Source organism: Sciurus vulgaris (assembly GCF_902686455.1).
Source record: "Sciurus vulgaris genome assembly, chromosome: 14".
In the NCBI taxonomy this organism is placed as follows: domain Eukaryota; kingdom Metazoa; phylum Chordata; class Mammalia; order Rodentia; family Sciuridae; genus Sciurus; species Sciurus vulgaris.
In genome coordinates, this window is record NC_136475.1 from 91,415,155 (window position 1) to 91,442,482 (window position 27,328).

At 38.0% G+C, this 27,328-nt stretch overlaps 1 protein-coding gene across 1 annotated transcript in view; it reads left to right on the plus strand.

Moving 5' to 3' along the window:
- Window positions 1–1,466: 1,466 nt before the first annotated feature.
- The window catches only part of ROCK2 (Rho associated coiled-coil containing protein kinase 2), a 134,516-nt gene continuing 108,654 nt past the window's right edge, over window positions 1,467–27,328 (plus strand). Inside the window, exon 1 of the mRNA XM_079111585.1 lies at window positions 1,467–1,758. Coding sequence (XP_078967711.1) covers window positions 1,618–1,758 — 141 coding nt within the window. The 5' untranslated portion in view covers window positions 1,467–1,617. The remainder of the gene's footprint in view (window positions 1,759–27,328) is intronic.

Genomic DNA, 27,328 nt, shown 5'->3' on the forward strand with positions numbered 1-27,328 from the left:
AGAGAGTGCACGATCTTCTTTGCATTTTAAAACTTTATTTCTAACACACATTTTCACGCACGTGCCAAAATTTCACATGTTCCGCACAGTCTGCATACCTGCCAGGATTCTCTCTGTTAATGTGACAGAGCTTGTTTGGATTATTCGATCGCTGGGCAGTTGGGTTCCTTCCCAGGTTTTGGTCATTATGAACGTTCTCAATAACCCTGCCGTAAACATTTTATGCAAGCGCTCCCCCACTTCCCCCTTTGGATCATTTCCTTGGAAATGTACTTCCTTAAATGGGTTTACTGGGTCAAAGGGGCTCTATGAACACGTTTATAGCTCTTGGCACATATTTTTCAGATTGCGCCCTGGGAGACCCGACCAATGGCACCGGTCGCGAGCCGGCAGGAATGCGGAGGCGCGGTCCCCATAGCCGCCCCGTCCCGGCTCCCCGCATGGCGAGGACCCCGGAGGGCCCGCGCTCCCCTTCTCCGGCCGGGGCTGGTGGAGCCCGGGCGGGGAGGCGGCCGTCGGGGAGGCGCAGGGAGGCCCCGCGGTCCCAGGCTTTCTGCCCGGGGGCGGCGGCGCCTCTGCCCGGCCCTCGTGCCCGCGGACTCGGATTCCAGCCGCCTCCGCTCTTCCGAATTCCGGGCTCCAGCGCACGCGGCGCCCCCGCCCGCCCGCGAGGCCGCGGCCTGGGAGCGAGCTCGGCGGGCGAGGCCGCGACCCGCGCTCGCTGTTGTTCTGGCGCGGGCGATGCAAGGCCCGCATAGCTGCGCGCTGAGTCAGCGGGACCCGGGGACCGCCACCGCCCCTCCCGGCGGCGCGGGGACAGGGACAGGGCGGTGGGGCCGGGGCTCCGCCTCGGAGGCCTCGGGGTCGGCCCGCCGGGAGGGGAGCCCCGGACGGTCGCCCCGCCCCCGGCTCGGCGGGGACCGCGCACCGGCCGTTGAGAGTCCCAAAAAAGGCGGGGAAGGGAGGCGCCCGGGAACGCGGTCCCGCCGGCCGAACGGAAGACAGGGAGAGCGAGCGCGGCGGGCACGGGCCGGCGGCCGGCGGTGCGCGCGCGCGGGCGGCGGCGTGGGCGGGCCGCGGGCGCGCGCCGGGGCGGGGCTTGCGGGCTCGCGGGCTCGCGCGCCGGCGGCTGCGGGCGGAGGGGCTTGTGGGTAGCGGCGGCGCGCGGCCGGGACGGGCCGCGGCGCGGGAGTGCGTGAGAGCCGAGCGGGCTTGAGGGGCAGAGGCGGCGGCGGCATGGGCGCGGGCCGTCGGCGGCCGTAGCTGACCGCGCCTGGGCTCCTGCCTCCCGGGCCGAGGGCGGGGCCGTCCGGGCGGCGGCGGCGCCACTTCCCCGCTCCGCCCGCGGAGTCCTGCGGGCGCTCGCGGCGGACCGGCGGACCGGCGGCGCGAGGCTGCCTGAGGGGCGGGGACGCCGTCTGCTCCGCGCCGCGCCCGGCGGACCGCGGGAGCAGCCCCGGGGCCCGGGCCGGGCGCGGAGCCCCGGAGCCGCAGCCGGAGGCGGGCGGTGGGCCCGGCGGCGCCCCGCCCGGGGCCGGCGGTTCGGGGGCGGCGCTAGGCCCAGAGGCGGCGGGACCCGAGCGCGAGGAGCCGGAGTGCGGGCCGGGCGGCGGCGGCATGAGCCGGCCCCCGCCGACGGGGAAAATGCCCGGCGCCCCCGAGGCCGTGCCGGGAGACGGGGCCGGCGCGGGCCGCCAGAGGAAGCTGGAGGCGCTGATCCGAGACCCTCGCTCCCCCATCAACGTGGAGAGCCTGCTGGTAGGTGGCCGGAGCCCTCTCCAGCCCGGGACCCGACCCCCTTCTGCCCGCGCGTCGGTGGGGAGCGGGGAGGTCTCGCCCCACCCGCCCCGCTTCCGGCAGCCGGGGCCGCAGACCAGACGCGCGGAGGCTGAGCGCCCGGAGCGGAGACCCACCTGGGGCGCCTCCTTCCCTCCGGGCTGGTGTCATCCCGCTGCCCCTTTCTGCAGTGCCGGGAGGAGACACCGCTCTGCTCCTTCCCGCCTGCCCCTGGGTTCGGGGCGGAAAGGTGGAGGATTGGCTCTCGCTCACAGCCGGACCAGCAGATCTGGAAGTGTCATGCTGCGTGGGGCCTCGGGTGCAAGCGAGGGAGAGGGAAACCCGATGCTGCCCCTCTGTTGGCAGTACCCACCTGGGTACATGACAAAGAACGGCTTCCACTTCTTTTACTGGGACGTCTTGGAACAAGTAGCTGAAGTTTTGCCGTTTTCGGTTGTTTTTGAACATTCCATAGTAGCTATTTAGTGCATTTTAATTTATGTCAAGTGTAATTTCCCGAGATTGTTCCGCCAGGGCCAAAAATTCAGTCTGAATGTAGAATAGAATAAATCTTCCCCCTTCATCGTATCTTTCCTAAGGTGATGGCCTTCGAAATCCAAATTCATATCTACGTAAAGGCTGCTAGTTGGGTCTTAATTAAGGAGCACGTTTTACAAATAAATGCACGGTAGCGTACTGCTGTATTTCTGATTTCTGTTAGGTTAGACAGTTGTAGTTTACATGTAATTTGATTAGTGTGCGGTAGAGAGGCATTTATGAGAAAAGGTGGTGTGGATTTATAATCTGGGGGAGAAGAAAGTGAAAAAGATTCTGGCTATTAAGTTAACTCTGGAGGACCAGCCCTAGGGTGGGCAATCTGACATTCTGTGCCAGGACGCATATGTTTAGTTCTGGGCCTGCTGGGAGACATCTAGCGAGTAAGTATGATCTCCTCCTCCCTTTCCGTTGACTGACTTTTCTTCCGAGGCCCTTGGTTGTCCTTTGAGGTTTCTGGACCCATTTGCAGAGTGACTCAGTCCAGTTTGGCCAAAATACAGCAACTGATTGGAGAGTGTGTATCTTTCTGTACATTGTGTAGAATGTAGTGATGTACTGTATTGTATCAGAATGTAGCGATATTGTATCAAATGTTCTTGACCTTTTTCTTTTACTAGTTTTTGGGTTCGTGTGTTGTTCCTGTGTTCTCAGGGGAGTGTGACACCCTGAACAATCTTTGGAAATCTTCAGTTGGGAGTGGGATTGGTTGCTAGAGGTCCTAGCCTTTCCTTAACTGAGGCAGACTCTCTGGGCTTCTCTCCCAGCATTTTTGCTTTGGTATTTTGCTAACAAAATTTTGACCTAAGGCCAGAAAGTTTTGTTAAAAATAGTACCTGTAAACCTCAAGCATTCATCAGGTTCAAACCAATCCCAGATAGAAATTTTTTTACACTTCATTTTTATCTCTTGGGTCTTTAGTGATGTTGATCATAATTATTAGTATTATTCAGAGCTTGGAACTAAGCTGTTTATACATTTGATATGAATATACATTTTTATTGAAGTATTTTCTAAATTATTAAAAGGAAGGCTATTTTATTTTTTTAATAGCTTTATTTTTATTTATTTATTTTTATGTGGTGCTAAGGATCAAACCCATTGCCTCAGACATGAGGCAAGCGCTCCACCACTGAGCTGCAACCCCAGCCCAGGAAGGCTATTTTAAAAATGAAACATTTCACATTCTCAGTAAATTCAGTCTGTTCATTTTTTGAGTGCTTAGTATGACTAAGACACATTTGCTAAGGTGACACATTACTGGTATGAGCTCCACATCAGATATTTCTGACTTATGGCACTGTTCCTGCTGCTTTTAGTTGATTAAATGTCTTTCTGAGTATGAATATGAATGGGATTCTGAAGAGCAGTAAATCTTACCAAGCCAGAAATTGTTTCATACTCTTCAGAGCAAGATTTTGGTGCTTCTGTTGCAAATTGACAAAACTGAAAAAATTTTTTTTCAAAGTTATAGCAAATTAATTTCAAATTATGTAAGTGCTGGGGCCAAATTATACTGTTATTTTTGTGTGCATATATGAATGTGTAACAAAAAATTCCATCATTATATACAACTGTAATGTAACAGTAAAAAATGTGGGCAGAAATTTTAAATTATATATATTTCATCATGTTAAATATTAGAATAGATTAATGTTTTAATTGTGACAGCACATACATAACAAAATTTACCATTCTATCATTTTCTTTTTTTTTTTTTTTTGGGGTACCAGGGACTGAACCCAGAGGCACTTAACCACTGAGCCACATCCCTAGCCCTTTGTATATTTTATTTTGAAACATGGTCTCACTAAGTTGGTTAGGGCCTTGCTAAGTTGCTGAGGCTGGCTTTGACTTGCTTTCCTCCTGGCTCAGCCTTCTGAGCCCCTGGGATTATAGGTGTGTGCTACCATACCTGGCATTTTTACCATTTTGAAGTGTACAGTTGGGTGGCATTAAGTGCATTCACATTACTGAGCAAAAGCATCACTACCATCCATCCACACAGCATTTTCATCTTTCCAGACCAAAACTCTGTAAATTAAAGAATGTTTTAAAAACTTCTGTTTTCTGAAATACTGATGAAATAATGGTTGGTGTCACTTTAATGATTTGAAACTTTACCACCTAGACTGCATTTCACATTGATAAGTATTTTATTGCACATCACATTCCTTCAGTTTTGCTCTAGGAAAATAAATATTTTGTCTTTAATGGAGAAAACTTAAAATTGTCAAATACAAACCCAGGCATGGAACTTAAGTTACTGCATTTAGGAGTTCAGAAAGTACCTTTGAAAATTGTATATTACAGAACATGACAAAAGTGAGATGAAGTATGCCAGAAGTGAATGTATCCTGCTTGCAGTAGTCTAGGCCTAGAAGGCAGACCATAAGTGGGGGGAAAATTACAAGATGACATGTAAAATGCTTACTTCGCTCAGTGCTTGGTACATAGTAGTGCTCATTAAATGTAGTTCCCTTCTGTGTGCATTTAGCTTATTTTTATTTAATTGCTTTAAGTTTTCATTGAAATAGAATATGGTTTTATTTACAACTGTTTCTTGTTACATAATTTTGAATGCATGTCATTTGAATTTGCCATCATAAAAGTGTGAGAAATCATCAAGCATAGATAAGAGCTGAATTCCAAGACTATCTTTGTAGAGACTAAATTATCTTGTTTCTTTGCAGAATCTAGTTGCTTTTTTTTTTTTTTTTTTTTTTTTTTTTTTTTTTTTTGCGGTACTGGGGATCAAACTCAGGGCCTTGTGCTTGCAAGGCAAGCACTCTACCAGCTGAGCTATCTCCCCAGCCCTTATGTGGGTTCTTAAATTAATCCGAAAAGAGTATATCTCTTTTGTGATTGTAGATTGTGAACTACTTGGGGGTTGGGAGGGCTTCAGTGATACACTTTTATAGTTGAAACTTTGGGTAAATACTTGTGTTTTGTTGTCCAGACTCAGGTTCTCATACTCCTTTCCTATTAATGATAAGAATTGTGTTATACTGGAGAGATAGCTTTCTAAAGTCTTTGTATTTCTAAAGTCTTTACTTTTATTTTACTCTTTCAAAGTGTTAGTAAATAGTCAAAATAACCTGTAGGACAGTGTTACTTAGGACTTGTGTGTATGGGCAAAGGTGGTTAAACATTTATTTACAACTTTCAGTGACTTAGAAAACAAAACAATTAGATTGACTTCAGTATACCTGTAAACTGTGTGAAAATATTTCTTCTTATAGTAGCAAGATTCTTTCAACTTGCTGCTGTTTTTTTACCCAATTAAAATAAAATTGCATGGTGTTTTATATAAGTGAGACTATTATGAGATGTAATAAGAATGAAATAGAATAAAAGTTGAAAAATGTTTTATACATATTTTTCTTTTGTGAAATAAGGGTTGTACGTTGCATATAGAGTAGTTTATTTTAAAACTATTTTGATGGTTGGGAAATCTTTAAAGAAAATGAGTTAGCTGAAATGATGTATGCAATTTACTATTTAGGTGAAGTTGAACTTCTTTGCAGGCCCACAGTCCCTTATCCATAAGACTGCTATATAAAAAACAAATTTTGCTAATATTTATTTGATAGTAACATCTGGCCTTAATCTGATGCTTGAATGTTTGTAGTCCGTTCACCCCTCTTAAGAAGCTAATAATAGCTTTCCCTGGAGAAATATTAATGTGTTTGATTTCAGGATGCTGCCCCATATTCCCAAGAAGGCTTTAGGGAATATACAGTGTATTATTAAAAAATCCAAAAAAATTGTAATCTGAAACATCTTGGCCCCACGGTAAGGCCAGTGTAGACTGAGGAAAGATAGGCTTGTATAAATGGTTGTAAAGAATAGTGGATAGTTATCCTAAAGTATACGTTTTTTGTTTGTTTTGCTGAGTCTTAATCAGATAGTTCTTTTTCCCCATTTTGAATTTTAAAATATTAAAACAATATAGCTTGCAAATATAAGTTTTGAAGCACAAAAAATCTATGAACTCACCACACAAGTTAGTAAATACATCACCAGCTTATTAAAGTTCTGTGTGCTGCTGCTGCTTGATTCAGTCTTTGCAGGGTAGTAGACAGTCCTTTCCTGTCTACTACCCTGCAAGTTTTATTGTTTATTTCATAAATTACTACATTTGTGCATATCCTTAAAGGACATTGTTTGGTTTTACTTTTGTTTTTAAACTTTCTAAATTGTTAACATTTGTATGTATTCTTTTGTGACTTGCTTCTTAAACTCAAACTTGCATAGCTATCAGTAATGAAACATAATGCAATTTAATAGAGTATAAAATTTTTACCAACATTTTATTACAGAAAAACTTACGGTAAAGGTGAATGAATTTACAAGGAACGTGTTTATGCTCATCACCAAATTACTGTTTTGCTCTACTTTCTTTATCATATCAATCAATCTTTTTATCCTTCTTATCCTACATTTTTATTTTGATCGGTTTAAAAGAAGTTAGAGGTATTTGTACATTTCATTTTAAACATTTCAGCATGCATTTAATTAGAATTCTGTATTTGTTTAGTTTTTAAAAGGTTAAATTTATTCAATGATATGCATAAATCTTAAATGTGGGATTGATGAATTTTGACAATTGTATGTACAATGCAAATCTTTGTCAAAATGTAGATCATTATTACTAACCCCAAAGTCTTCCTCATGCTTTTTCAACTAATCCCACACTCCATTCTCTTAGAGGCAATTACTCTTTGTTGTTGTTGCTTTTACACTAAAGGTTACTTCTGTCTCTTTTAGTGTACTTCATGTAGTGTGTACTATTTTGTGTCTGGATTTTTTTAGCCCAGCAAAGTGTTTGAGACTCATTTATATTATTGCATCATAGAATACATTTTTATTTCTAAATTGCATTCTGTTATATAAGTAAACCAGTTTGTTTAGCCATCTCCCATTGATGAGCACTGGGACTGTTTCAGGTTTTTGTTTTCAGAATGTATTATATACTTTGGCTCTTAATAAAGCTGCTAGGAACAACTGGTATTAAGTCTTCATGAAGATGTTTTTATTTCTTCTAGGTAAATATCTTGTAGTGGAATTGCTATGTCATAGAGTAGATTTTTGTTTACCTTTTAGGAAACTGCCAGATCTTTCTTGGGATAGTTATACTGTTTTATACTCCTGTGCACAATATATGAGAGTTCTGGTTATTCCATATGTCCCTTACACTTAGTCTTATAAGTTTTTGCTATTCTGTGATGGGTAGTGATATTGCATTGTGATTTTAATTTGCATATCACTGATGACTAATGATGTAATTTTACATGCACTTACTGGTCATTTATATGTATCTTCCTTTGTGAATCATCTGTTCATGTTTTTGTCCTTTAAAAAAATTGGATTGTTTGATGAGTTGTACAAGTTCTTTAATGTCTTGGATATATAGTTTTATATGTAAAGAGAAAAATCTTTGTCAAATTTATGTTTTGTAAATGATTTCTCTGAGTCTGTAGCTTTTTTAATTTTTTTGGTACTGTGGATTGAATCCAGGGGTGATTTTACCACTGAGCTCCATCTCCAGCCTTGTTTTTGACACAGGATGACATTAAGTTGCTGAGGTTTGCTCAGAACTTGTGATCCTCCTGTCTTAGCCTTCCCAGCTGCTGGCATTATAGGTGTGCACCACTGTACCTAGCACATGTCTATTTATTAATTACAAAATTTAATAATTACTGCTTTTTCTGTCCAAGTAATTGTTGCCTGTTCCTATATCGTGAAGATATTCTCCTACACTTCTGTTTTTTTTTCTAGAAGCTTTTTGGTTTCAACTTTTGTGTTTAGGTCTAGGGTACCATTTCAAGTCAGAATTGGTTTGTGTGTGAGTTAGAGGCATAAATCTTAAGTGTAGGATTGATGAATTTTGACAAATGTATGTACAATGCAAATCTTTATCAAAATATAGATCATTATTACTAACTCCAAAGTCTTCCTCATGCTTTTTCAACTAATCCCACACTCCATTCTCTTAGAGGCAATTACTCTACTCATAATATAGATCTGTTTTTCCATATGGCTCCAAAGTTATTCAGATTGCCCAGCACCAGTTTTTCAAAAAAAAATTTTCTCTTTGAATTGCTTTGGCAGCTTTATTAAAAATTATTTTGTAGATAGGTAGACTTGTGTTTCCTTAGTAGCTACATCAAATCCTCAGTCATAGTTCTGTAATTTAATCCAAGCTTTGTTCAAAAGCCATTTTTTTTTAGTTTTATCCATGCCTGAAGGAAATGGGCAGTCGAACATGGCTGATATAAGAGAATACAGATTTTATGTTTTGAAGGAAAAGCCTTTTTCATTTTTTAAATTATAAAAATATGTTCTTAATTGTAGACAATTTAGGGAATATAGAAAGGATAAGTGGTACTGGCACTTATGTACAGACTCCTTATTTAGAGATAGCCACTGTTTAAGTGAATATTTTGGTATATATTTTTGATACATAAATATAACTGGCCTAAAATGTAAATACTAAAACAGTTACATTGTGCATGTGCTTTGACATCTTTTTGTAGTCACATTTATGTCTTATCACTGTAGGATGATTTCTGGCTTAGGCTTAGTCTTGGGAAATTCTTCATTACCAAGATTACAATATATACCTGAGTTTTAATACTTTACTGGCTTTTGTTAATGTTTTGATTTCATTTTGAATTCTTATTTAAAGTATGAACGAGGGGAGCAAGATCTTATCAAGAGATTGGTTCGAGTATCAGAATTCCCAAAATATTAATTGGGATCCTCTGGTTTGATCTCCATATTGCATTTTCTATTCTGATAGTGTTGGGTGGGGTGGAGAAAGGATAACAATATAAATTTGGTCTACATGTGAGCCTCTTGAGTTGCTTCATGGAAATCATATTCTTCAACACTGTAAGAAGCTTAATGACTTATGGTGGGGTTTTGCCCCAGTAAACCGATGGTCAACTGAAGACTGTTGAAAACTCATTTAATACACCTAACCCATAGCACATCACGCAGCAGCATTCTGGTTGTTTATGCACCTGGTTTGGTGGTGGACTGAGAGCTGCAGTCTGATGCTATCCATGCTGCATGCCATTAGCCTGGGAAAAGGACAGAATTCATAATTTGATATATGAGTTCTGCTGAGTTTGTATCGTTTTTGCACCACTGGAAAGTTGAAGAACTTGTGTTGAACCTTAATAAATTGGGGACCATCTGTATACTTAAAATCACTTTGTGCTGATATTTTAAATATATATGGTCTGCCAGAGATAAGAGTCACTGATGAGGAGAGTACAGATGACTCAAGTGCAGTTTCTAGCTTTAAAAAGGATCCTTTTAAAAGGATCACCGTTGATGGGCTAGCTTATTTATATAGGACTTCACATGTAAGTTGACATCAGATCACGGTGGCCTTTCGGGTCCACTAAAACTGCCTGATGTTTTTTCCTTGATTTTATTCATTCTCTTTTCCTCTCATCCATACCCCCCATTTTTAAAAGTATGTTTAAGTTATATAGGTCTTGTAAACTCTGCAGTTGGCTGTTCTAAATAATCCCTATCTTCTTGGAAAGCATTTAATTCACAATTGTTAGCATTTCTTTGAGTATAAGTGTGTGACAAAAGAAAACAAAAATAGTATTTTTTTTTTTTTTTTTGTTCATTGTTGGTGATCTTTTAGGGGATGTTTCTAAGTCCAGGAATTATTTTTATGGCTTGTTGTTTCCTTTTGGTAAGAGGTTGTTTTTTCATATGTCTAAAGCGCTTTGTAATTGTTGCTGTAGTGGATTAATCACTTTGTATTTGGTGTCTGATTTTCTTTATCTTTCAAAGAGATTCAGACTTCTTTAGTTAAAGGAAATGCTAGAAGTTTTATTTTTAAAGGAGTATAGAATTGGAACCACTTCATTATTGGGGCTGTTTTTAATGCCACAAAAATGAATAGGAAAGCCTTCTTCAGCAATGCAGGGTTAGTATTACCTTAATTATTTAGAATATTTTGTTGAGGAATACTTAACATACTAAGTATATTATAAAATATATATTAACTTTTGAATTTATATTTAATGCACAGAATACAAGCTCTTTTAGGGCATTAATCTTTTTGTCTTCCTATTGTATTCTATAAATGTTTGTTGAAAGACTAAAAATAATCCTTTTTAAGCAATAGTAGTGATATACTGTAGAAATAGGTTCCTGCTCGAAGAGGTATGAAGTAGTCCCCAGATAAACATTTTGATTTGTGTTCCTATCACTTGCTCTTATCTGTTCATTGGAAGGGAGGTTAAGTAAATATCCTTATATGCAGAGAGGATGGGTTTGGGTAGTAGAATTACTAAAGACACCTTGTGTGGACTGTACAGTCTTTATCACTTATGTGTCATCTCTTGTGTTGTTTCCCCCCTGCCTCCTCCCAGTCCACTTTTTCTTCTGGTTAATCACATCCAGTTCCTCCTTATGAACCTAGGTGATCCTTGTGTTGGATTAGCAATTTCTGTAAGGACAGATGAACTGTTGGTAGTGTGTTCAAGGGTGAAATCCTTTAAAATTTTATATTGGCTCTGTTATAGTAATAGTAAGGCACTTGTTTACTAATACAATTAAAAACAAAGTCAAAGGATATGGGAGATCAGGAACCAAGAGTGTCATTACAAAGCATGCTGAATAACTTTGAAAATTTTTCAAATATTATCAAGCATTCTGGTTATTAGTAACTATTTTTATTTAACTTCAGACTGTTTAGTGTTTGTAATATGTTTTTTTCTAATAAACTTAAATGCTTAGTTTTTCATGTTCTTTGCATTTAGAAAATTATAGAAAGTAATTTAGGGGTTATATTCTATATCTACTGGTAGTGTTCAGTTAGACAAAGCAGTACACAGTACATATCTTGATTGTAGTAAATCCTTGATAATCATGGGCTGAGTGAATAAATGTAGCATGCAGATGTAGTGCAGTTGGCAAGGATATTTCAGTCTTGTATTTGCTGTTAGAATCAGCTCTGAAATAAGAGTCTGAGAGAAAGCAGGCGTTGAAAACAGGTATTGTTTACCAGCTTTGCTAGTTCTTTTTATTTATTATTTGAAGTATACTTTACATACTACAAATTCACTCATTTTAAGTGTACAATTTAATGATTTTCATTACATTTTCAGAGTTGTGAAACATCACCACAATCCATTTTCATTACCTCCTAAAATTCTTTTGAGTGGGTTTGTAGTCATTCCAGACTCCCAATCTCAGCAAACCACTGATCTTCTGTCTCTTTAAATTTGTCTTTTCTGTGAATTTTATATAAGTGGAATCATATAATATGTAGTCATTTTCATCTGGCTTCTCTCAGCTAGCATTCTTATTTTTTAGCATAATGTTTTTGAGGTTCATCTATGTTGTAGCATGTATCAGTATTTTCTTTTTTATGGTTGAATAGTATTCTGTTGTATGGATATATTATATTTTGTTAATGAATTTACCATATGTGAAGGTGTTTTACATTTCACTTGGTAGATTCTAAGGAGTGAGATTGCAGGGTCTTGTTAAACTCATGCTTAACTTTTAAGAAACTGCCAGTGTTTTCCAAAATGGCTGTACCATTTTCCCTTTCTACCAGCCATGTGTTAGGGTTCCAGTTGCTGTGCATCCTCACAGAACTTGTGGTATTGTCTGTCTTTGTGATGATAGCCCTCATGGTTCATTTTGCTCATGATAGGTGATGTTGAGCACTGTCTCACTTGCTTGTTATTTGTTTATTTACTTGTTTGTTTATTTGAGATAGTGTCTCACTGTGTTACCCAGGCTGACCTTGAGCTTCACTGATCCTCCTGCCTTAACCTCCTGAGTAGCTAGGACTACAGACGTGCCACTCTGTGTGCCGTTCTTGTTCTTCTAATATTTACTAATGTGTCATGAGTGTGGTCTAGTTTAAATCAACATGTTTGAAGTGTTTCTGTGCAAGGATATGGCAATCAACTGGTAAAGTTTTATTTTGTAGACTACAGGCCAAGTCCAGTGTTTAAAAATAGAATATAAATAAATACCAATCAGAACCCTCTATATGTAGAATTACCCTACTGACTAGCATCTACACCTGGAAGACTTAGTTATTACTGGGAATTTTTGTTTTAAACCTTGTTATGGTACCTTTTGCTTCTGAGTAATGAATGACTTGTTCAACTTAGCAGACCCAGGTAATAACCGTAGAGTCTCCTAGTTGGCTTATTTCTAAGCTATAGGTGTTAAGGACTTTTGACTTAAGCATGGCCTTTCTACATGCTTTTTTAAATTCTGCTTTGTATTCATCTTTTGTTTTAAGCATGTTAGGAATAAGTTTATAAACATTTCTCTCATATGGACCCATTTTATCTTTCACTTTTCTATTCTATATAAAAGATTAGAAAACAGTTCTGTGTGTGGTTCCTATAGAAGGTGGGTAGCTATTTGTGTTTTGAACACTATTGCACTCAGCTTTTTGTTTATATTTGAATAAACACCTGAATTTAGCTTAATGATACAAATGTTGCCTTTGTTGTTCACAGGTAGCATTGAATATTGATTTGTTATAATATACGAATGTATTTGGAATCTATCAAGGTATGCTGTTCTTTTCACATGTAAAGTTGGCTGCCTTAGCACATTGTATCAGGATGTGATCCTACTGCGTTGCCTGTATTTAACCATGATTCCTCAGAAGTCATTCTCAAAATGTACTTGTTGAAATTAAAATTTCCCTTCAGATGTTTGTTTATATGATTATAATTGCTTTTAGTTTTTATTAAAGATAACTACATGTGAACTTTCCCTTTTTTTGAGATTTGGAGGAAAATTTTAGAAACTGATTCTTTCAGCCGGATGTGGTGGAGCATGCCTGTAATTCTGTGACTCTGGAGTCTGAGGCAGAAGATCATGAGTTCAAAGCCAGCCTCAGCAACTTAGTGAGGCCCTAAGCAAGTCAGCAAGACCCTATCTCTAAATAAAATATAAGACAGGCTGGGGATGTGACTGTGGTTAAGTGCCTCTGAGTTCAATCCCTGGTACCCCCCCCACAAAAAAAAAAAAAAAAAATTCAGTATTTAAGATGTTTCTTTGATGGAAAGTAAAGGTGAATTTAAACCATTTTTGGTTGGAGTGATAGTTATTTTTTTAAAATGAAAGTACATTAGCACAGTTGTCATGAACTTTGATTCTTGCACCATCAAGTGAACATGTTTTTTATTTTTATTTTTTAATTAGAGCTTTATGGTTATATTACAGTTGTAGGGTTCATCCCATCAAACTCATACATGTATGGAAATCAATTTCAGTTCATGATCCCCCCTTTTACCCTTCCCGAAAATGTGTTTTGATATATTCAAATCCCTATTAAATGTGAAAATATTTGGATGATCTTGAAAAAATGTTTCACCGTTTTTGAGATAACTTTGTTATTATAGTTTGTGGAACTTTGGGCTCTTATGCATTTTAAATATGTATGGTTGTGTTTTATCCTGTTACATAGTGAAAAAAACTGAAGTCAGGTAGCTGAAAACAGTGCATTTTATTTGATTAGTCTGCCTTTCATGAAAGAAGAAAGATTAAACAAATATTTCTTTGTGAATTAGATTTCATCTAGTGCTGCGAACAGGCCTGCAGCATCTATAAAATTAGTAAAGGTGAAAGGAAAAACTATCCTAAGTCATGATTTTCTTTGAGAGAAATGAGTTAGCTAGTCACAATTTGGGGAAAGAGATAATGTAAAATATAAAGTTAGTTTTCATACCAGCATTGCGATTATTTTAAATTTAGAATAAAAATTATTTGGAGTTGGTCAGAATATTTGGAGTTGCTTTTAAATATCTAAAACATGAACTTTGAAATTTTGTATGAGCTTCTTGATTATATTTCTTCATCTATAATCACTGAAATGAATGTGCCTTTACATACATGATATGAACCTTTACAGAAATGAAATGATATGTCTGAACTTAAGATATGTGGTATGATCCTATATTGTGTTCATAATGAAACAGTTTTTTTGTTGTTGTATATTCTTTTTAACAAAAAGGTCATCTTAAGCTTCAATAAATGCATTGAAAATTTTTCCTATAGGAATAAAAATATGTATACTCATCTAGAAATTTTAAAACTTAGTACCTATGGCCAATTCCTGGCTTTTGTGGATCATTTGAAGCTAAAATATTCTTTTGTCTAAAAGACAATAAATAGCTAAAGGCATTGATTTCCAACTGCAGTATATGCAAGTTGCCTATGGACCTTTAGAAATATTCAAGTCAGGCTTCCACACCCAGATTTTCTCATGTAGTGTGACATGAGTATCAGGGTGCCCCCCAGGGGGGGATTGAACCCAGGGGCAATTAACCAGTGAGCCACATCCTTAGCCCTTTTTATTTTTTATTTTGAGGACAGGGTCTCACTCAGTTGCTTAGGCCTCACTAATTGACTGAGACTGACTTTGAATTTGGGATCCTCCTGCCTCAGTCTCCCAAATTGCTGGGATTACAGTCTTGCACCCAACTGTGGTACCAGGGTTTTCAGAACTGTTCCAGGTGAACTAAGGATTACATTGTTGTAATTCAGAGATGGGCAGAAGTGGCTTTGAGTTCAAAATGTATCAGAGAAAAGGAGAATACTTCTTTGTTTTTCCTTTCCTTTAATTATTTGGTCCACTGAGGTTTGGATGAAACCTGAAAGTCAGAATCATCCAATGTAAAAGAGAATCATGCCTTAGGATACTTGGTGGAAGTGGAATCAGATCCTCTGATTTCGGTGAACTGAGATGCGATCAGGAGTTTACATTTAAAAAACATCCCTGGTGATTCTCATGTGGGTAATCTGCAGGTCAAAAGTTAGAAACATTGCTTCTTCCTGCACTAAATGAAAAAAACCAAAACACATGCTTAAGGTCTTTCTGGGACACAACATTGCATATGTGAGAAATGCTGATGTATGGAAGGAGGCCGGGGTTTTTGCATTTTATATCTTCTTTAGGGCTCCACAGGAGTCAGACCAAGACCAAGGTTTTTCTTTTTCTTTTCTTTTTTTTTTTTTTTAGGAGGAGACATAATTTGCTGTTTTTTTGTTGTTGTTGTTGTTTTTTTTTTTAATTAAAGAGCATGTAGACAAGATGCATCAGTATAGAAATGAAAAAAAAATGTGATCAAAGTATACATTGTAAAAATTTATATCATTACCTCTTACTCCTAAGTGAAAAATACAATGTCTGTACAAACTTATGGACATAGAAATATTTAATTTTGGTGTCTCACACTAAAGGATAATGGGAAAATAGTGGCAGTATTAAGTCATTAAGAGTCAATTCAGGAGCTGGGGCGATAGCTCAGTTGGTAGAGTGCTTGCCTCGAAAGTACAAGATCTTGGATTCAATCCCCAGCACTGAAAAAAAAAAAAAAAAAAAATTCAGGAGGAAGAATTTCACTAATAATTTAGAATTGAATGTATGGTCCTTCAGGACAGAGTACCTAAAAAGCAGGATGTTGTATGTCTATGCTGTGATGTGCCTATGTTTAAAAAATAATAGAAACTTTCAAAAATTACTTTGAGACATCTTTAAAAATGAGCAAAAGTAAATGTAAGGCAAACTTTTATGAAATTTTATTTACAAAACAGCTTTCAAGTTATTGGCTACCTTAAGTAATAGTCATCTTTATGATACCATTTAGGTTTTAAAAATGTATTCTTTCAATTATTTCTCTTCACATCATTTAAAATGAGAGAAAGGTGGGTTTGGTGGCGCATGCCTTTAGTGCTAGTGACTTGGGAGGCTTGAAACAGGAGGATTACAAGTTAGAGGCCAGCATAGGCAATTTAGTGAGACCATGTCTCAAAATAAAAAAGACTGGGATGTAGCTCAGTGGTAAAGCACCTCTAAGTTCGATCCCCAGTCCCAATAAAATAAAAAAATAAGAGAAAACCAGACAATTGATCAGCAATTCATATGTTTTTTTTTTCTCCTAAGTGTTTTGTATACATTTTCTGCTGCTTGGTCGTTTTGATTTTTGGTTGTTAATGGGTATGTATATATTTTAGAAGTTTGAAAGTTAAATTTGCATTTATTGATTTTTGAGATAATACTTAGAACGACTAGAGGAATGACAGTCATGATATTTTATCTTTTTTAGTATTTGAAATTTCTAGTAATTTGGTTGGTAGGTTCTATTTTATCTCATGGCTAATAAAACTGCGTATACGTGAGAGTATGTAGGCATATGCCTATAATCCCAGTGGTTTGGGAGGCTGAGGCAGGAGGTTTGCAAGTTCTTAGTGAGGCTCTAAGCAACTCAGCCAGACCCTGTCTCTAAATAAATACAAAAAGGGCTGGGGATGCGGCTCAGTGGCTAAACGCCTCTGGGCTCAATCCCCGGTACCAACAAAACAAAACAAACAAAAAGCTGCACATAGTTATAGCCAGGGCACAATTAGTTAATATTTATGAGGTGCTTGGGTGGCATATAATACAAGTATTTTTACAGCCCCAAAGATTTATGACAGTTTATCTTTTAAAATGTATCTGTCCTATCTAAATTATTGCTGAATAGAAAGAACATTCAAAATGTAAAATAAATCTGCAACTGGGTGACCCTTTTTTCACTGACAATTATTTCTTTAATAATCTTTAAAGTTTATATTTTGATTGGAAGACTTTTCCCAATTAGAAAGTTTTTATAATCTGGTGATGGGAATTCTTAATTCCATGATATCTCAATGTTGTACAAGATGCTTCAATAGTTTTTCATACTGAAAAAATGAAATTTAATTTGAAACTTCAAGATGTAGTTATGACATTGTTCATGCTAAAAATATTCTAAGGTATTGTAGCTTAAATGAAACATATAACTCATGATTGCAGTATTTAAAATTAGCATATGAATGTTTTGTTACTGTTGTTTTATTCAGGTTAAAGAAGAATTTAATAACAAAAGCAAGATTTTACATTACAAAACAGTGAGAAAACTCACCTAAAGGATTTTGCTGGTAGTTTTGATAAACAGTGTCTGTTACAAGAATATGTATTTTTGAAAAGAGGAAAACTGTAAAGTTATACATTTTAGAAAAGATTGTTTTCTATATTTAAGACTTTTCCTTAATAGAACAACAGATAATACAAATAAAACTGGATTTAGACCTAATAAAAGGAAACTAGTACAGAATTGACTTACGAATTTTTTTTTTTTCCTGAGGGAAATTATAAAACAAAACACTGAATACATTTTTTTTAAGTAGTTACTGATGAGGGTGTGGAGGAGGAAGGGTTATTATAAGTTTTAGCATGATATACAGGTGATATGCAGATGTCACTCCTTGCCATAGTGTTAATGTGCTTTTCCCCCCTCACTTGGAAACAGTTATTCAGTTTGATTCTGTGAAATAAAAGTTTAAAATTCTGAGCAATAGCTTGCTTATTTCCAATTATTTCCTACTAGTAAGAGATACTATAAAGTCCATAAAATGAATCCCTGGTTAATCTATATTAAAATGTGAAAATAAAAAGGGATTCTTTTTCCATAAGAGTTTTTTCTTCTTTTTTAAAAGAAATTTTTTTAGCTGGACACAGTACCTTTATTTATTGTTTTAATGTGGTGTTGAGGATCAAACCCAGTGCCTTACAGGTGCTAGGCAAATGCTGTACCACTGAGCTACAGCCCCAGCTAAAGAGTTTTTTTCTTAAGGTGGTAAAGATGGAAGAAAATGACATGATTTTTTTTTTTTTAATTTTCAAATAGATTTTTAAAAGGGAGACAGTAGTATCTTGGAAAGAACATTGGATTTGGAATCAGAAGAGTTAAAAACTGGTATTTATTAATAGGTGTATTGATTCCTGAGTTGTAGGTAATTTATAATACTATCTTCCTCTTCAAGGAATTGTGAGGTTTAAATCCAGTGAGATGTCAGCTGTATGTGCTAGTGTTCTACACACTGTCTAGAACTTTAGCTTTCTTTTAGGCATTTGAAGAACTTTGTAAAACAGCTTATGTTGTATCTCTCAGTGTCTTTCAAAAGGTTTCTGTACACAAAATTCATCTCCTGATACTAGCCTGTGTTTTTTCCCCTAGAAGATAGCATATTACTTGGCACGTAATTAGATTCTCTAATTAAATCCATGGATGAAACTAGTTGGCTTTTTTTTTTTTTTTTTTTTTTAATTCACTGGGCATAATTAGTTTCATTGACGTTTTGGATGAATCTTTATCATCTGGACAGAAAAGTAATGCAAAATCTTGGTGGGATTTATGTGTTTGGGGGATAGAAACTTATCCTCAGAAATGTGAATGGGAAGAGCGTGAGCAGGACCAGGAATAGAGGCAGTCTTTTTTCAGCAGTAGTCTCTATTTGCCATGTTCTTTTACACTCTTCACCTTGCTTCATCCTTTTCTGCTTTATCAACTTAACAAAAACAAATCCCCTAAAACCAAGAAACCAAAATACTTCATTTTTTAAGTTACAAAATAATGTGCCTGTTTAAAAAAATTAAAAGTTATAGAAGTGAATGTAGAATATAAGTTCCCTACTTCACTCTTTCCATGATCTGTCCCCTGAAGGTACTATCTTCTACCAGATCAGTGTGTCAGTTTCTCTTTTTCTGTGCATAGAATAGCATAATGTTCTACCATTTTTCTTTTTTTCCCAAATGCATATAAAAACATGATGACTGGACTGGGGATATAGCTCAGTTGGTAGGGGGCCTCACATGTACAAGGCCCTGGGTTCAATCCCCAGCACCACAAAAAAACAAACAAACAAAGACAAACAAACACGACTTATAGTTCTGTATTTTGCTTTTCTTTTTTAAACCAAGATGCAAGTATACCATATTTATTCATCTGGAGATCTTTCAGCAGAACTTGAAATCCACCTAGTACTGTGAAGTATTTCATTATATGAATTTGTCATAATTTACTATTATTTCAACATCGATAGGCATTTTACTCTTTTTTTTAACTGTTATAACCATTGTTGCAGTAAACAAACTTTTTTTCTTTTCTTGTGGTACTGAGGATTGAACCCAGGGATGCTTTACCACTGAGCCACTTTTTATTTTTATTTTGAGACTGGGTCTGACTAAGTTGCTTAGGGCTTCACTAAGTTGCTGAGGCTGGTCTCAAACTTGCAATCCTCCTGCCTTGATCTTCCAAGTAACTGGAATTAAAGGCATGTGCCACTGTGCCTAGCTATTTTTGTAAAATATACTTGGATATTTTTATAAATTATTAGATTTGAAATTGATAAGAGTATGTGCATATTTCTACTCCTTTCTGCAACTCCAGGCAATGTCTTTCTTGGATTTGCTTACATAGTATGTGGCATATACCTCTGTTTTGAGCAGTTAGAATCATGCTGTGTTTTGATTATTTATTAATCTGTTAATACTCTCTACCAGACCAGGAGTTTGTGTGTGCTTGTGACCATGTGGTATTCATCTCTATGTCTCTTCTCAGTTTCTAGCACAGGGCCTCGAGCACTTTGTGTTTAGGAAGCTTTATCAAATGGTTAATCTGATTCCTGATTTGGAGTCTCCATGTGGGGTTTGATGCTCCTCTGTTTCTTGGGGGTTGGCTGTTGATGGTCATGCTTCTAGTTTAAGTAAACCCTTTGTTTTACAAAGATGGAGGAATGTCTTTTGTTTGGTTAATGAGAAATTTTTACTTCTTAATCTTAGCCTAACTAGGTATTGTGAAATAGCAAAACTCCTCACTGGAAGTTAATGGTCAAGAACAAATGTTGATATTTATGATCTGAAATAGATGGTAAGCTTCTCTCACTTCTTACAGATGAAGCTTAACCTTTCCCAGATGGTCTGTGCCATTCTTAAACCAACACATTCCATTAAATTTAATTTGGCTCCTTCCAGAGAGGCCTGAATCTTTTCACACACTAGTAAGATAGACTCTTGTAATTGCAGTTATTCCAGGCACTGGCTGAGTCCTGAGGTGCCTGATACCTTCTCTTCCAGAGAACTGTTGGGACCTGTCCTCTCCGCCACCTTCCCATGAAGTGACTCCTTTAAGACTCATTTCATTGTTACTTCTTGCCCAAGAGCTAAATCCTTATGTACATCTTCTGTCATTCCTATTCCCTTACCTTTTCTAACTCCCTCCTTTTTAAACATTTTTCTCTTTTGTTTTGAGGTTACATATTCATTTGCATTTTCAAATTCTTTACTAAATATTGCTTTTACCTTTGCCTTAAGTAGCGCAAACCTGTTTTTCCTCTGAAGGAAAGCCCTCTGATGGAGATTATACGTGTGTGTGTGTGTGTGTGTGTGTGTGTGTACACGCATGCGCACACGTGTGCACGGCCTTCTGCATGCTAGGTGAGTGCTTTACCACTTGAGCTACACCCCTAGTCCTTTTCTTTTATTTTAAGACAGAGTTTTGATCAGTTGCCAAGTCTGACCTCTAACTTTAGACCCTCCTGCCTCAGCCTCCTGAGTAGCTGGGATCATAGGCGTGTGTAACTGGGCCTGGCTAGTAAACTCCTTTGTCTCTTAGTGAAGGGAAGGTGGGAGAAGGCTTCCTTTTCACTCTTGGACTGCAGTGCCTCTGAAGCCTTGCTGTTAGAATTCCTGTTTTTGAGCCTGATGTAGTTGGGTTATACATTTTGTACCTTTCCTCATGACTGGAACCTATAGAACTCTTTCTTGGCCATATCCTCTTGCTCATTGAAACTGTGTATTCTTGACTCAGTCTTTCTTTCCACAAGAAATTGTGGCTCCATTCCTTGTGAATTTAGTGTTTATGTGAACCCAGTACCCAGGACCCTGTCTTAACCATTTCCTTATTCTGTCCTTTATTGTGGTCTTTCTCTTCATTGAATTCATTCACTTAATCCCATGGAGCAATTCTGGATCTCATCCTTATCTAAAATTGACTTTTCCTTTGAGGTTGTAAATTTAAAACATCTCGCTTCTGGCTCTGATCTCTTGTCCTTTAACTAAACCTGTTCATTGATACTTTTGAGATCTGCTATTCCGTGACATTTCTAAATGCTTCCTTTACTAAGTAGGCAAGAATCCATTATCCATAACTTCAGACCTCTTTCCAGAATTCTCAGTTTCCTTGTGCTGCTGAACCATATACATCTGGCAAAATCTAACCTCTGGATCAGTTTGTCTCTCTGGTGCACACAAAAGTCATGTGTTAAATATTGATGGGAGAGGGCTGGTGTTGTAGCTCAGTGGTAGAGTGCTTGCCTAGCACTTGGGAGGCACTGGGTTTGATTCTCAGCATCACATAAAATAAATAAACAAAGGTATTGTATCCATCTACAACTAAAACATACATTAAAAAATATATTGATGGAAGAAAAGTCACACAACTACCTAGAGTAATGGTACTGCAAATTTGTGGATTCCAGTCCCTGAAGGAGCTGTCAAGGACTACGGGGCAGTTCTTTCATTCTCCTTGGGGGCTGTTTTAAACATTCTTTTCATTATTTAAACTTAAGAAACAGAGTATCCTTCACAGATGGTGTTCCTACTTTATGGGAAAATAGACACCATCAAAAGAAGATCCCTTAAGTTCCCTGTTACTTGACTCATGACTGTATCTGCTTTGTACCGCTTGTTCTTCCTTCTGTGTCAAGGCTGTGATGTCCCCATGCTGTTTCAGGCTCATCTCCAGCTGTGCTCTGGATCTCATGCCTTCATTCCTGCTGATTGACACACTTTATCTCTTCGATTCTCTTTCATTTTGCTAAACATGTTCAAATACCCCTAGAAAGAGATTTCCATTCTTCCTAGTTTCTGCCTTCTTAAGTTGTATCTTTTTCTAACCAAGACTTTATCATTCATATGTTGGTGGTTTACATTTTATCCATATGAAAGCTTGCCTGTGAGTTTCAGGCTCAACATCCAGCTGTCTGATGGGTGTCTCCACTTGCACCGCAGACACGTAAAGATAATGTTGTCTACAACTGTATTCTTTTTTCCTCTTTGCTTCCAAATCTGCTTCATTTCCTGTGGTCTTAGACTCTGTTTCCATTATCCATTTGACTTGGTTCAAGCCAGAAATCTGGATATCTGTCATCCTTGGCCTCGTTAGTTACCACATCCCACCAGTGTTACCTTCTAAAAGTGATTCGTTTCTTACCCCTTGTTACCTATCTACTTTAGGTGACCATAGTATTTCTATCTTATTATAATATTCTTTGGATATTCTTTGGTGTTTTTTCCTACAGTTCTCTAATCTATCCATTTCCTTTCTTTTTAAAAAAAGTTTATATGTTGATAGACCTTTATTTTAATCATTTATTTATATGTGGTGCTGAGAATTGAATCCAATGCCTCATGCATACTAGACAAGCACTCTGCCACAGAGCCACAACCCTAGCCCCTTATCCCTTTTCTACTCTCCAGCTAGACTACTTATTATAAAACACAAGTCTTAGCATGGTGCTCCCCAATTTAAAATACTTAACCAATAAATTTCCTATTCATTCATGGAAAAGTTGCTTTCTCACAAAATTGTTGATGATCTGCCTTTTGCTTACTTCTCTGACCCTCCCTCTCTTGCCATTTACTCCTCCCCTTCTCCCAAGTCCCACCCTTATTAAATGAGTTTTATTTGAAGTTGCACCATTTTTCTTCTCATGTTCAAGTAAATCTCTCTGCTTAAAACTAAAAATATGAATTCCGCAATGTTACCATCATAGAGTATGTGGAAAAACTTCTGTAGCATTGTATTTAGTTTGATTTGAGTCAAGTTTCATATGTAGAAGACATTGACCTGGTTATACATGTAATTATAACGGACAGTTGGTTTACTGAACTCAAAAGGGGATTTTTCCTAGTGTTCTAAAAAGAAATTGCTAATAGGAATTCATGCTTGTGAGCATTCTGTTGTGATATGTGTGGATAAAGTAGCTGACATGGGAAAATGATAATGTAACTACTGGACATAAAATTTATTTAAACTACAGAAAATGGGAGACTGAGGCAGGAGGATTGAGAGTTCAGAGCCAGTCTCAACAGTGGTGAGGTGCTAAGCAACTCAGTGAGACCCTGTCTCTAAATAAAATACAAAATAGGGACGGGGATGTGGCTCAGTGGTTGAGTGCCCCTGAGTTCAACCCCTGGTACCGGGAAAAAAAAAAAAAAAAAAGAAAGAAAAGAAAAGAAAAAAAAAAAAACCAAACCATAAAATGGATAGATACTTTATTTTTTATTTTATTTTATTTTTTTTGCTGTGCTGGGGATCGAACCCAGGGCCCTGTGCTTGCAAGGCAAGCACTCTACTGACCGAGCTATCTCCCCAGCCCCGGATAGATACTTTAAATGAGTTTTTAAGTGCTTGAAACCTGGCATTGAATAGGGGTTGTTATATCATTATTGTCAATAGCAAAAATAATAATAGCAAGCTGTATTTTTTTTTATTATGTGTCAAGCGCTATTCTAAAGTGCTTTGCTAATTTGTTAGATTTGTGTCAGTTTCCCAGTGACATCAAAATAAAATGTTCTTTTCAGATTGGTTTATTTATTGTGAATTTAAGTTCCTTTCATGTCTTTCATGGCTTGGTAGCTCTTTTCTTTTCAGTGCCACAAAATATTTAGCTCTTTTGATGTATCAGAGTTTGTGCATTCACTTACTGAAGCACATCTTGGTTGCTTCCATGTTTTAGCAATTATAAATGAAAATGCTACCAACATCTTTGTGAAGGTTTTGGTATGGATGTAAATTTTCAGTTCCTTTGAGTAAATAATAAGGAGCTTTATGGCTGGATTGTATGTTAAGAGTATAATGCCAACATTATCACATTTTGAAAAAGGCGGAAGTATGGAGATATTAGAAAGATCAGTGGTTGGTTGAGTCAGGGAATGAGTAGGAAGAGCCCAGAAGATCAAAACTGTGAAAGTACCATGTATGACACTGTAATGGTGGATACAGGTCATTATACTTTTCTAATGTACAGATGAAGCATGTGTAACACTCGTAGGATGTATACCACCAAGAGCGAATCCTGATGTGAACTATGGACTTTGGGTGATAATGTGTTAATACAGTTTTATCAGTTTGTAACAAATGTTCCATTCTGGTGGGAAATGTGGATAATGAGGGAGGCCCTGTGTGAGGGGAAGCAAGGGGTATGTGGAAAAATTCTTTACCATCCTCTCAAATTTGCTGAGCCCAAACTGCTCTAAAAAAAATAATGTCTTTTAAAACAATAATCTGACCATTAAAAATATTCTATACTCAGACATGATTATGAATGCAAATATAGTGTCTACAGTTCTAAAAAAAATGAACCCTTTTCAGTTGAATAGTTATTTGTGTAGATTTTGCAAACTTAAGAAATGTTACCTGTTTGTAATTAAAGTCATATTAAATTAAAAATGCCTGCGTAAGTGCTTAGGGTGTAGCTCTTTGTTCAATCCTCAAGACCAAACAAACAAGCAAACAAATAAAATATTTTTAAAAGGTCTGATTACCATATGTTTAACTGTATAATCTCATCCAGTTCTTTCAGTAAACTATTTTCTCATTCTGTAGCTAAAATACTTAGTATCTTTTTGGTTTAATATCTTTGCGTGGCCTCATTTTATATATCAGTTTGTGAAATATGTAAGGCGGATCCTGGTGTGTTTTTTGAATTATTTTTTAATACCTCTTTTATTTTTATGTGGTGCTAAGGATGGAACTCAGGGCCTCACACATGCTAAGCAAGTGCTCTGCCACTGAACTACAACCCCAGTCCACGTTATCATTTTTATTTGTAAGTCTTTTAAGGGTTTGTGTGGAACATTTAAGGGGATGAGTTGGATTCTACAATTTAATCATTCTACATTAATGAAGTTGCCTCTGAATCCTATACTAGTTTTTGAATCTTAGTTTCCCTTTGTTGTCCGCACCCCCCCTTCTGTTTTAATTGCTGGTGATGGAAACATTATTTTTCACATTATTTCAGAGGATTAGTATAAGGAGAACTGCTGTTACTTTTTTCCCTTTCAGACAGGTTGCTGTCAGCTTAGAGGGTAGCTCAGTGGTGCACTGAAATTGAGATATCTTAGGTCTTCCCTTACAGGTTTGGATAGGATACAAATGAAAATGGTAATAATGTCACAGAAACTTCTGTGTTTAATAATTTTTGTATAGCAACATTAAAGAGAGACTGAGGTGATGATGGTTAAGAATTCCTGATACATCCCTGGTATCTCTATTTCCCGATCTCCTTTTATAAGGACACTAGTCATATTGGATCAGTGACTGAAGACTTCATTTTAATTTAGTTATCTCTTTAAAGACCTTGTATCCGAACGCAGTCACGTTCTGAGGTACCTGGGGTGAGGCACACCAATTCGATCTGTAATTATGCAGTCTTTTATGTTTCCATATCTCCTGTCTTTCTTGTCTATCTTATCTAGTTTTAAAGCCTGTCATTTTGTTGTATTTTTTTTCAGTTTACTAGGCATTTTGTTAAAATTTTGCATTGATGTTCATTAGGGATATTGGCCTATAGTTTTCTTTCTTTGCGTTTTTTTTTTTTTTTTTTTTTTTTGTACACAAATGGGGTACAACTTTTCGTTTCTCTGGTTGTACACGGAGTAACACCGTTTGTGTAATCATACATGTACATAGGGTAATGATGTTTGTCTCATTCCATTATTTTTCCTTCCCCCTGCCCCTACCCCTCATTTTCCTGTACACAATCCATCCTTCCTCCATGCTTCCCTTACCACCTCTCCCTCATTATGTATCATCATCCACTTATCAGAGAAATCATTTGGCCTTTGGTTTTCTGGCATTGTTTTATTTCACTTAGCATGATATTCCCCAGCTCCATCCACTTACCTGCAAACACCATAATTTTTTCTTTATAGCTGAATACTATTCCATTGTGTATTTATACCAGTTTCTTTATCCATTCATCTATTGAAGGGCTTCTATCTAGGTTAGTTCTACAATCTAGCTATTGTGAATTGAGCTGCTATAACCATTGATGTGGCTGTGTCACTGTAGTATGCTGATTTTAAGTCCTTGGGTATAGGCCAAGAAGTGGGATAGCTGGGTCAAATGGTGGTTCCATTCCAAGTTTTCTAAGGAATCTCCATACTGCTTTCAAGAATGACCACATCAGTCTGCAACCCCACCAGCAATGTGTGAGTGTACCTTTTTCCCCATTAAGCCTGTCATTTTAAAGCTATAAAATCGAGACTTCATTTTTTAAAAAGTAAAATGAATCCATATATGGAAACTTCTGACAGTTTCATTGTGATCTATCCTTCCAGCAATGAAAATTAGTCACTTTTCCATCTGTAATAAAGTTTTCAACTCTTATTTTCTGTGATTATTGTGGGTTAGTTGACAGTTTTTGCTTTTCTTTCTAAAAATGTTACTCCCCCTCCATTGTAGAAGTCTTTTTTCACAACCATCTTGCCATGAATTCATAGGGAATGGGTTTTAGTAGCTGAGGGTTTTTTCTGTTGGTTCTCAGAATGTGCTTCTTCTGGGTGGGTCAAGGATGGTATTTCAATTGAACCCATGTCCCCTTCTCTTTGAATGTCTCCTTTACTGATTATTTTGCTTCGCACATTTTAGGATGCTATCTCAGCTCTTAGAGTACTTAACATACTCAATAGAAACATTAGTTTTCTTGGTAAGAGTATTGCCCTTTTATAGGGCTCACAAGAACAGGCAGGTAACATTGTAGACTCTTCTGCTTTGCCATGGTACTATTTATGGGACATTCCTTTTTGAACACTGCCCATTCCCTTAGTGTTTCTGATATCAGCTTTATTGTAGATCTGCACATGTTTTGCAGAAAGCATGTCCATATTTGCTGAATGGTGCAGGGAACACCTGGCAGGTGCCTGTCCATTTTTCCTTTGTATGGACCGTATTGGAGAATTACTGGAAGATGGTGGTTCTAGTCTCCCTTGTATTCTGGTTTTTGTTGTGCTTCCATTCTTAATAGTGTCCTGTTTTTCTTTGGCTTTTCTGAGAGTTTCTTTTTCTGATTGTTTTGCATCAATGGGTTTATGATGTGCCTTGCTACTGTTTTC